We start from the raw sequence: 12849 nt of genomic DNA on the forward strand, positions 1-12849 counted from the left end.
TGAGGCCCAAGACCCCCGTCCATGACCAACCACCTTCTCCTGCCTCCCCTGTGCCACCCCAAGGGGACCCATTATACATGACTCGCGAGAAGTACTTACAGCTTCAACACTCTATGGATCAGGTCCACAGTACTCTTCATGATCACTATCAGATCCTCATGGGGTTGCGCACAGACTTTCAAGCGGCTTTCGACCAGCTCACCACTTGCCAGCTCAACATTTAACAGTTAGTTGCATCACTACAAACTACCTTTTATACATATCGAGAGTCGAGCCAACAGCGTTTTGACCAGCTCGGTGCCCAAGTTCAGGACAAAGCATTCGAAACGCGGTCATTGATGAACGCCTTGTTTGCCCAATTTTTTCCCCCACCACCACCACCACCACTGGATTCTCAATAGTACTAGACTATCATTTTCTTTGTCTCTTTTATTTTTTTATTTACTTTTAGTTGTTTCTCTTTCTAAAAAAAAAAAGAAAAAAAATGTGTGTGTGTGTTAATATTTGCCTACCTGGAAGTACACCTACAATCTCTAGTAATATTCTATCTTACTTATTTACTTAGCATTTGCTTCCATTGAGGACAATGTCATATTCAAGTTAGGGGATGGTCGTATTTTCTTTTGTGCATTTTTGGTTGGCTCATAATGTATGCTTATACATATTTCACTTGATTGCACTACTTCACTTGATGTTTATTTGTTGCTAGTAGGGTGATGATATTTGCATATATTAATTGGGGAGCATAGTAGACTTGTATGAAAAGGGTTTATTGAGTAAACACTCGCATGTGATGTTTGCATTAAGATAGTTGTTTGTGGATGTGATATTAGTACACTTATCACGAGTATGCCTTGACTCACATGAACACACTATCATGGCGGTGACCTCTCTATTATAATCTCTGGTGTTCATCGTTAATAATTGCCAGTGTTGTAGGAAAGAATAAATGACTAGTCTTGATTCTCAAAATAAATCAAAAAAAAAAAACACTTGACTCGTTTGGGTTCGTAGCCTCTTTAACTCGAGTTATTAAGCCTGTAGGGGTGTCTTCACACCTAGTGCCCTAAAACCGTCTGGTTTGGGAGTCATTGGCCCAATACTTGCTACATGGGTTAATTAGAAAGCTTAAGGGACCTAGACATTGCACAGTTAAGGAAAATAAGGAAAAAGACTTGTTTGGATTTGTAACCTTTTCAACTTGAGTTATTAAGCCTGTAGAGGTGTCTTCACACCTAGTGCCCTAAAACCGTCTGGTTTGGGAGTCATTGGCCTAATGCTTGCTACAAGAGTTGATCAGAAAGCTTAATGGATCAGGACATTGCACAGTCTTTCAAAAAAAAAAACATTTTGAGAATCCTAGTTACAAAAGTTTAATCTTGTTTGTATATGTTGAGGGTTATTATGAGTTAGACTGGGCTATTATAGTGGTCAGTTAACTAGTTATGGAGATTGCACGTTACACCTCGGTTACTGATGATGTGTTCTACTAACATTCACAAGTACATAGAACTTGATTTGTGTAATACTGAATTGCGGTCTTTACTCAATAGATTCCTTCATACTTGTCTACTGTGTCTTCAATGACTCATTATGTCTTAATATTGCATTGTAGTGGCAATAAGTTAATTCTTGAGTGGTGTAGTGTGATTGATTGTTGTTGGATAGATGTGAATATGTTAATGTTTGTGGGTATCATTTCTAGAAACCCTCACGATACTTTACTTGTCCACTTGGGGTAACTTTGTGGTTTAAAGATTTGTTGCATATGCTAAATGCAACCATTCTTCCCACGGAAGAGGAGATAGTTAGATTTTCTTTAAGTTTATTCTTCTTTCTTTGTTTTTCCTTGCTTGAGGACTAGCAAGTTGTAAGTTGGGGGATGTGATTACGGTCGAATTGTGCAACATTGAGGCCGTTAATTACGATCTCTTAACTTTACTTGCTTGACAAACTATACATTTTATGCCTATTTAATGTTAATCCGGTTTGTACATAGTGGGAGCATAAAATGAACAGGAAATTCCTTTTCGCACGTGCGGCCTTTACCTCACAACCTAACAGAGCCTTAGCTTGCCACACGTGCGGAGGGTTTTTCCCGCACGTACGACACCCCTTCCTGCACATGTGGTGACTACTCCCGTACGTGCGGTCGTACCTCAGATTTTGTGCCGTTGTTTTGAACCTGTTTGAAAGACAGCCAAGGTATAAAAAGACAAAAAATAGGTGGGAATAGGGTTCAAAAATTTTGAAAGAGAAAGAGGAGGCTAGAGTTTGGAAAATGGTGATTCTCAATCTTCAAAGCAAATTCCCATGGAGAGTTCCATCTCTTTCACCTCTTCCCACTCCTCCATGAGTGGCTAAGCTCTTTTTTTCTAGGGTTTTGATGAAATCCTAGCTATGTAATTAGGCTTTTTTTTTTTGGTTTTTGATTATGTAAAGGTTTGAACAATTGTATGGTGTTTTAGAAGTTTCATATATATATATATATATATATATGTATATATATTCCACTATTTCTTTAAGTATTTAGCTTTCTGTGATTGTTGAATGCTTTCCATACAATAGTTTTCTATTAGTTCATATTCAAGGTATGAGACGAACCATACTACGTAGGATGAGTCGTGTCGCTACCCTAGTTTAGAGCGAATGATTCATACTTCAGATGGTTTGTGCCCTTACATTGAACATGATGATTTTCTTGATAAATTCTTCCAACTTGTAGTTACGAAGTATTATTCCATTCAAACCGTAGCATAATTGATTTCAAATTGAAACCTTATTTATGTAACTAGTGGTGAACTCATTGCCCTAGATTTTTTCCCAAATCAGTAAATTCATCTTTATTTATAATTGCTAGTTTATTCGCTTATTTAATTTAACTATTATTAGGTTATGAATAATCAATCTTTTTATCAAAATTAATTTAGGAATTTAACAATTAAATTAGTTTAATTTCCCAATTGTCCTTGTAGATCGATACCTGGACTTACCATTATTCTAAGGAATTTGGTATAGTTTAGTGTTTAATTTTGGTGTGTGAAACGACTCATCAGTCGGTTAAGAGCATGTGTTCTACATGACAAACAATTGCATTATAGAACCATGTTCGGAATGTCACAAGTAAGCGTTGAAGTATTAGTATTTTCATATATAAAGATTTCTTATTATTTTTTACACTAAATATATATATATTTTTTTTTGAAGCAATTTACAATATTGGAGTTGTTATGCCTTCCACATCAAAGGGTGTTCACTTTCGGAAACATGTTTCAAGAGTCACCATGTTGACAAACAATACTAATGTTCTAAATGGTAAGAACCTCAAGTGATAAAATTTTCTAATTATGATTCTTTTATATCTGTTACTTTCATAATAAATGCTAATAATTTATATTTTTCATGAAAATTATATGATGCAATAGTCATGTCTGCTATATCTGAGTAAGAAGGTAAGAAATATTACTTATAATAATTTTACAATTATGATTTATTTGACAATATTCTTATAATTTCAAAAAAACTAAGGATTTATACTAATTATTTTATTCATGTAAATCCGAATAAATGAATTGTTATGTTCTTGATATCTGAGGGTGTTCAAATACATGAGGATGTTTTAGAAGTCACAAGTGTGGTGAAAATATATATTGTACCATAAGAAAGTAAACACTAACATATATACAGATTTTGTAATTTTAATTTTTAAAATTATAATTCTCAATACTTATATTGTTTATTTTTTTTCATCCAATTAGATGATAGGATAGTCATGTCTCAAAATTTAGAGGGCATTTAGTTACATAGGGATTTATTACGGGAAACTATAATATCGAATAACAATATTGTCACTGAAGAATAAGGTAATGATTAGTACTTATATTAATTTTAGAATTATGATTTATTTGATAATATTATCATAACTTCAAATGATAAATGATTTGACACTAAATATTTTATTTATGCAAATTCAAATAAAGGAATTATTGTGTTCCTGACATCTAAGAGTGTTCACATACATGAAGATATTTCATAAGCTACAGGAGTGGTCAATAATAATATTGTCTTACCAGAAGATAAACCCTAATATATATATATATAGATAGATATTAATATTTTTTAATTATAATTGCCAATAATTGTCATTCATGAACCTTTAAATTAAATATTAATTTATAAAAAATTTTTTCTCAATTAAATTTTAGATGATGGAATAGTCATGCCCCCATATCTGAGAACATTCAATTGCATAGAGATGTCTTAGAAATCACAATAACAACAAATATTAATATTCATCCACAACAAGGTAAGAATAAACTATTATGTTATTCATTTTTACATACTATTTGTCCATGACTTACAATTTTATAATTCTCATTACAATTTTCATTGTATTATTTCACATAAGTTTATTTTGCGATCGTAATTTTTTATATTTATTTATTATGCTTTTTTAATGATGAAATAGCCATAAATCCCATATCCAAGAGCGTTCAATTGCATGGAGATGCGCCACAAGCCACAATGACAACAAATAATTGTTGACCGCTTCTCACGGAAACCGTTCATAAGAACGGGTGTCAAACTTCCCTTAATTTCAGGAAATTTGTTTTTATAATGGTCCACAACTTCTATGCATCTTCATCACGTATGCACCTTCATCACGTTCATCGAGTAGTTAGAATGTGCCCATGATAATCTGAAGCAGTGGCGACATGGAGCCACCGAAAAGCTTGAAGGAAGCTTGGCTATAAATACTTGGTTTTGGTCCCCAAGCTCACTGACTCAATTCTCTTCAGTTTTACACCATCAAATTAGAGTGAGCAGAGTTTGGAAGACAGAAAAACCAGCGTCTCCTAATAGGAGCAGCACCAATGGCTGGAGGTACTGTTCTTGAGCAATACAGTTTCTCTTTTTATTGCGATTCCTTAAAGTATTTATTCCACATTACAGAATTGTATAATTGCTAACATTTGGTATCAGAGCAAATTTTATTCTCTGCCTTGGTGTTTTGGTGATGCTCTACTTATCTCTATAAATAAATAAATAAATAAAAGGGAGAGAAGGTCGACCACTCAATTTTGTTCCTTTTGTTTCTATTCCTTTTCTGTTCTTTCGCTCTTGCTTGTTTAATTCGATAATGTCTAGTGATCCATATAATTTTGATTAATTAGAGAATAGCCACAACATCTTTAATTAAATAAAATTATATATTGAATGATTCGGATCACATAAAGAATATTAGACATTAATTGTAATTAATATAATAAATTTTATCCCACATGAATTTTTATTATTATTAATTAGGATAAAATATCAAGTTATTCATAAATTACCCACATGAATTATGAAACAGTAAATAATTTGATAGTTTTATCATAAAGTTCAATTTGTGATACTATATATCATAAAGAATAATTGAATCTACTAGAATAAAAAAATTTAGTCCACAGGCAATTTTATATGTCATTATATTCAATTTTTAGCATGATTTACATTGGTAGATCATGAACTTCATTTATGCCTTATTTTAATGTAAGCATGTATATTTAAATTTATGCAGCTAACCAACTTGTTAAAGTTTCTGATGTCAGTTGTGAAATTCCCGAACTTAAGGGTGACAACTTTAAAATGTGGAAAGAGAGGGTTTTACTTCATTTAGGGTGGATGGACATTGATTATGCTATAAGGAAAGATAAACCACCTGCAGTTACCAATATCAGCACTGAAGCTGACATTGCTCTTTATGAACATTGGGAGCGATCCAATCGACTCAGTGTTATGTTCATAAAAACCAAAATCTCTGCTGGTATTCGTGGTTCAGTTGATCAGCATACCAAAGTCCGTGATTTACTCAAGGCCATTGATGAACAATTTGTCACTTCAGATAAGGCACTTGCTAGCACCCTAATTATGAAGTTTTGTTCCACAAGGCTCAACACTGTGAGGGGTGTGCGTGAGCACTTCATGCAGATGAGGGACACTGCAACCCAACTTAAGAAACTGGAGGTTGATATTTCGGATTCTTTTCTCATGCACTATATTTTGAATACTCGCCCACCTCAATACAATCCTTTCAAAATTTCCTACAACACACATAAGGATAAATGGTCTATTAATGAACTAATGACCATGTGTGTTCAAGAGGAAGGGAGATTGATTATGGAGACGGGAGAGAGTGAAAATGCTGGCTACGTAGGGAAAGAATAAAGCTAAGGCCAATAAGAAAGGGAAAGAGAAGTTGGCTCCATAAGCTGACATAAAGAAAGATCTGGTGTGTTTCTTCTGTAAAAAGAAGGGACATGTTAAGAAGGATTGTCCCAAATTCCAGAAATGGCTTGAGAAGAAAGGTGATCAACTCTCTTTAGTATATTATGAATCCAATATGGTTGACAATGTTTACAATACTTGGTGGATTGATTCTGGTTCTACAATCCATATTTCGAATTCCTTGCAGGGTATGTGAAACCTAAGGAAGCCGGTGGGATGTGAACAATGCATCTATTCGGGAAACAAGATGCGTTCACATGTGGATGCTATAGGAACATGCAATTTGATTTTAAGCAGTGGTTTTGAATTAATTCTAGAAAAGACTTTCTATATTCCTAGTTTTTCTAGGAATTTAATTTCAGTTTCTAAACTTGTACCATTAGGATACTCTTTTAAGTTTTCAGATACATCTTTCAGTTTAGATTATAAATCTGAAATTGTTGGAGTTGGTACATTGTGTGATGGTCTTTTCTGTATTAATTTGCAAAATGATGCCACTCATAATGCTGTGCATGTTCACACCGGTATAAAAAGATGTGTTGTAAATGAGAATTCCATTACATTATGGCACTAGAGATTAGGTCATATCTCCATTGAGCATATTAAAAGATTAGTAAGTGATGGGGTACTTAGTACTCTTGACTTTACTGGTTTTGAAACTTGTGTGGACTGCATAAAAGGAAAGCTGACCAACAAGTCTACGAAAGGTGCCACAAGGAGTTCTCACATATTGGAAATCATACATACAGACATTTGTAGTCCAGACATGGACTCACATGGTCAGAAATACTTCATTTCATTCATTGATGACTATTCATGATACATGTATCTCTACTTGCTTCATAATAAGAATGAAGCATTAGATGCCTTTAAAGTTTTCAAGGCTGAAGTGGAGAAACAATGCAGTAAGCAAATTAAGATCGTGAGGTCAGACTGAGGTGGAGAATACTATGTTAGATATACAGAAGATAGACAAGCACTTGGTTCTTCTACGAGGTTTCTTCAGGAAAATGGGATTGTTTCCAAATACACCATGCCTGGTTCATCGGAACAAAATGGTGTAGCTAAAAGAAGAAACCGAACATTATTGGACATGGTGCGGAGCATGTAGAGTAGCTCCAATCTTCCTAATAACTTGTGGACTGAGGCACTTAAGACGGCTGTATACATCTTAAATCAGGTTCCAACCAAAGCTGTTCCTAAAACATCATTTGAGTTATTTAAAGGTTGGAAACCGAGTTTAAGGCATGTACGTGTTTGGGGATGCCCGTTTGAAGTGAGGATTTATAATCCACAAGAAAAGAAATTGGATCTGAGGACCATTAGTGGTTATTTCATTGGATACGCTGAAAGGTCCAAGGGTTACATATTTTATTGTCCATCTCTTACCACTAGGATTGTGGAATCAATGAATGCCAAATTTCTTGAGAATGACTTGATTAGCGAGAGGGATCATTCAAGGAACACAATTTCGGAAAATGATCATTCATGTAATCAACCTTTCACTTCAAGTAATAGATTGATTGTTGTTCATAACACCCCTTCAGTACAAATTGGTGTTGAACAACCAATCATTGAAGTTCTACAAGCGGCTGACATCATTCAAGTAGATCAGGAAGTTCATGAATTACCAATTTCTGAACTACCAGTTGAACCACATCCTCCCCAAGAAGATATTGGTGCAACGTTAAGAAGATCTACTAGAACAAGGAAGTCGGCTATTCCTAGTGACTATGTAGTGTATCTACAAGAAACTGACTATGATATAGAAACTGAAGATTGTCCCGAATCTTTTTCACAAGCAATTAATTGCAAAGAGTCCGAATATTGGTACAATGCCATGATAGAGGAACCGAATTCTATGAGGGACAACAATGTCTGGAGCCTTATAGAGTTGCCTAATGGAGCCAAAGCTATTGGAAATAAATGGGTCTTTAAGACCAAAAGGGACTCGTTGGTCAACATTGAGAGATACAAAGCTAGACTTGTTGCGAAGGGATTCACTCAAAAGGAAGGAATCGACTACAAGGAGACATTCTCTCCTGTATCTAAGAAAGATTCCTTAAGGATTGTTTTGGCATTGGTAGCACATTTTGACATGGAGTTGCACCAAATGGATGTGAAAACGGCTTTTCTCAATGGTGATTTAGAGGAGGAGGTTTACATGAAACAACCGGAAGGATTCCCCTCTAGTGATGGTGAGCACTTGGTTTGCAAACTCAATAAATCCATTTATGGTTTAAAACAAGCGTCTCGCCAGTGGTATTACAAGTTTCATGGTGTTATTTCTTCATTTGGATTTGTTGAAAACGTCTTAGACCAGTGTATATACCAGAAGCTTAGTGGGAGTAAGATATGTTTTCTTGTTTTATATGTGGATGATATTCTACTTGCAACTAATGATAAGGGGTTATTATATGAGGTGAAACAATTCTTTTCTAAGAATTTTGATATGAAAGACATGGGTGAGGCATCTTATGTCATTGGCATTAAGATCCATAGAGACAGATACAAAGGCATATTAGGTTTGTCTCAAGAAACCTATATTAATAAAGTCTTAGAGAGATATTGAATGAAGAATTGTGCACCTAGTGTAGCTCCCATTGTGAAAGGTGATAGGTTCAATTTGAACCAATGCCCAAAGAATGACTTGGAAAGGGAACAAATAAAAAACATCCCATATGCCTCAGCTATTGGAAGTCTAATGTATGCTCAGGTTTGCACCAGACCTGACATAGCTTTTGTTGTGGGTATGATGGGACAATATCAGAGTAATCCAAGTTTAGACCACTGGAGAGCTGCAAAGAAAGTGATGCGGTACCTTTAAGGCACCAAGGACTACATGCTTACCTACAGACGGACTGACAGTTTGGAAGTAGTTGGTTATTCTGATTCAGACTTTGCCGGTTGTATGGATTTACGTAAATCAACATTAGGCTACATCTTTATGATGGCTGGTGGAGCTATTTCATGGAGGAGTGCCAAACAGTCCTTGACTGCTACTTCCACTATGGAAGTTGAGTTCGTGGCATGTTTTGAGGCTACATCGAATGGTGTATGGATTAGGAGTTTCATTTCGGGGCTTAGAATCTTAGATTCTATTCACAGGCCATTGAGGATGTTTTATGACAATTCAGCTGCTGTTTTTCTGACTAAGACTAACAAAAGTGGTAGTCGAAGTAAGCATATCGGCATTAAGTACTTAGCCATAAGGGAACATGTTAAGGAAGGAAAAGTGGTCATTGAACACATCAGTACTGAATTGATGATTGCTAATCCTTTGACTAAGGGCATGCCACCATCTAAATTCAAGGATCATGTAATGTTAATGGGACTTAATTCCATTATATAGTTCATTCATTGTACAAACTATGTTTTCTCATTAAACTCTTACTTAATGTGATGTTTTTCTCTGTTTTATGTGCACCTTAAGTTTGAGAAAAATTCATCTATGTTGGATCAAGAATGAACGTAGGGGTCATTCATTAAGAAATTGTTGTCATATAAATTATAACATTTGAGAAATAAATGCCTTGTAATATATGGAAGGTAGTACTCGTCATTAGAGGACCTATTGCCATGATTCATGTGCTTATTACTTAAATACTGATTATCAATGAAATTTAAAATGAGACATTAGATTAGAAGTGTGGACCAAGTGGGAGAATGTTGACCGCTTCTCATGGAAACCGTTCATAAGAACGGGTGTCAAGCTTCCTTAATTTCAGGAAATTTGTTTTTATAATGGTCCACAACTTCTATGCATCTTTATCACGTATGCACCTTCATCACGTTCATGGAGCAGTTAGAACGTGCCCATGATAATCTGAAACAGTGGCGACATGGAGCCACCGAAAAGCTTGATGGAAGCTTGGCTATAAATACTTGGTTTTGGTCCCCAAGCTCACTGACTCAATTCTCTTCAATCTTACACCATCAAATTAGAGTGAGTAGAGTTTGGAAGACAAAAAAAACCAACGTCTCCTAACAGGAGCAGCACCAATGACTGGAGGTACTGTTCTTGAGCAATACAATTTCTCATTTTATTGCGATTCCTTAAAGTATTTATTCCGCATTACAAAATCATATAATTGCTAACGATAATAACATTGTTCCACAATAAGGTAAGAATTATTTTGTAATAATTTTGCTTAAAAAAATAATGCCAACTCTTACAATGTAAATATATATTGTCTCATTACATATGTAATTAATCACTTTAAAAAATTTGTGCTTGTGTTTTTTTAACTGATTGTGTTTTTTTGAAAAAAAAAAAAAATTGATTGTCTCTTTCTACTTAAAAATAACTTTACATTTTAAATTTTTTTCTCATTGTCGTTATGATGTAATATTTCACATTACTTTGTGTTTTATGTTTTTATATTTTCATTTTATCCCAGTCCTTCTTTTAAAAACTCGTAAACAAACTATTATGACAACCACTTTTAAATATTATTGAACATGGGCTTAAAAATAAATATCCGTTAATTGCCTTATGTGTTGATGACTTCATTGCAACCACTTTAATTTTTTTTTTGACTTTTTAAGGAAAACAATTATATTATAGTGGAAAATATTTAGTAACAACAAACAGTCTTAGATTAAGGGATTATTGGCATAATCAATGATTAAATATGACAACATTATTATCAATTCATTGACTTCTTGGCATATTTATTATTCTAATTATTTAGTATATGGCACATGTAATTATCTTACATATGTTATGTATGTTTGTCAGATGCTGCAATTGTTGTATGTCGCAAAAAACGATGCATAATGAGTAAATGAAAATTCAATAACAGAGCATTCACATGTCCTTGATGTCAAGCCATCATGTGGCTAGATGAGAGAACAAAGGATAGGTCTAAAATCAATCCCAAATTCAGTTTATGTTATCAAGCTGGGGAGGTCCTTTTGCCTTTATTGCCACACGCTCTTAACTTCTTAGATGCACAATTGAGGAATGCAAGTTTTATGGAAAATAGTAGAATGTATAATTCAATGTTATGTTTCACTTCAATGGGTGGAAAAGTAGATCATTCAGTTTTAGATGGAAGAGGTCCATATGCATTTCGGATTAGCGGAGAAAATTATCATAGAATAGGGTCACTGTTACCAACTCCTAGTAAAAAACCTAAGTTTGCCCAACTATATATATATGATATAGAGAATGAATTGCAAAATCATCTTGATGTGATGGGCCAAACCAACACAAATATTTTGGGCATTAATTTGTCAATATTGGAAGGTTTACAAGAAATGTTAAATGCAGTTAATCCCTATGAAAATATTCTGAAGTATCAGAGATTTGTTGCGAGATCATAATGTATTGAATCTACATGTGCTTATTTTTAACTCTAGAACTGAAACACATCGTGACATCATTGTTCAGAAAAAATGATGGTATATTAAGAAGAATCAATGAAGTACATCCATCATATGTACCATTACAGTACCTATTATTGTTTCCATATGGTACAGATGGATGCAAGTATGCCAGTTCTTTTAATACATCCTCAAACAGATGTCGAAACAATGTGTCAATTAGAGAATTTTATACATTTAGACTCCAGCATAGAGAATTTGAAGGAAACACTTTTAAGAGGATGACGTTTGTTTCAACAATTTGTAGTAGACTGTTATATTGCTATTGAGCAAACTAGATTGAATTACATCAAGACCCATCAAACTGAGTTGCACACAAATCTATATTAAGAAATATAAGGTGCTGTAGTTGTTGGAGATGTAGATGCATCAACAGTAGGGAGAAGATTTGTGTTGCCTTCATTATTGTTATTTCAGGTAGACAATCCAAGAGGGAGTATGAATTGGGTTATTAAATAATTTTCCAAATTAAAATAGATAAATAAATATATGGAACAATATATACGAAGGTAATAAAAAATAAAATGTGCAAAGGGAAGAGAAATCAAACACGGCGATTTCTAGTGGTTCAGCACGCCGAGCCTACGTCCACTCCCCAAATATCCTTCTCGGAAATTTCTCTACTATTATTCAAATAGTAATACACTATTAGCTTCACAGGTGCTAGTGAACCTTTACAACAAGTGACCAATCCCGATCGCTCCGACTAGTTTAGAATCCGGTGCCTAGTCACACTTAATCCAAGTGATTTTATCCCAAGAAACCACTCACAAAACTCTCTCTTTTTAGAAGTATAAAATGAATAAGGGATAGAAAACCCTTATACAACTTTGCTCAAACTCTCAACAAATTTTATCACAGAAAATACAACTCAATGAAGCACAATATAATATTTGAGAATATTTTAATATCACATATTTTTCTCTTATTTTCACTTCTCCACTTATTATTTTTCTTCAACCAAAATACTACTACATATACCCAAAAATATATTCGTTGAGACAGAACTCACGCTCTTCTTATTGGCTAGGCAACTTGTGCAAAAATACAAACTAAACAACCGTTTCTTTTTCAACATTTGTGTTTGAAAATATAACTTAGATTGTTTTCTATAAATAGTGATAGTAAATTTTCAAACTCCTTAAGACAAAAACAAATGGTGCATAGTGATTGTATAGTAACATTTCTATT

General features: G+C 34.1%; 1 protein-coding gene across 1 annotated transcript; it reads left to right on the plus strand.

Moving 5' to 3' along the window:
- The first annotated feature begins 4874 nt into the window (after positions 1 to 4874).
- LOC145812826 (uncharacterized) lies at positions 4875 to 6210 on the plus strand. The gene is made up of 2 exons (XM_082908052.1): positions 4875 to 4884; positions 5564 to 6210. The coding sequence occupies exons 1-2, from the start codon at positions 4875 to 4877 to the stop codon at positions 6208 to 6210; spliced, it is 657 nt and encodes a 218-aa protein (XP_082764178.1).
- The last annotated feature ends 6639 nt before the right edge of the window (positions 6211 to 12849 follow it).

Source organism: Camellia sinensis, chromosome 15, assembly GCF_055761805.1.
Source record: "Camellia sinensis isolate YWXY chromosome 15, ASM5576180v1, whole genome shotgun sequence".
In the NCBI taxonomy this organism is placed as follows: Eukaryota; Viridiplantae; Streptophyta; class Magnoliopsida; order Ericales; family Theaceae; genus Camellia; species Camellia sinensis.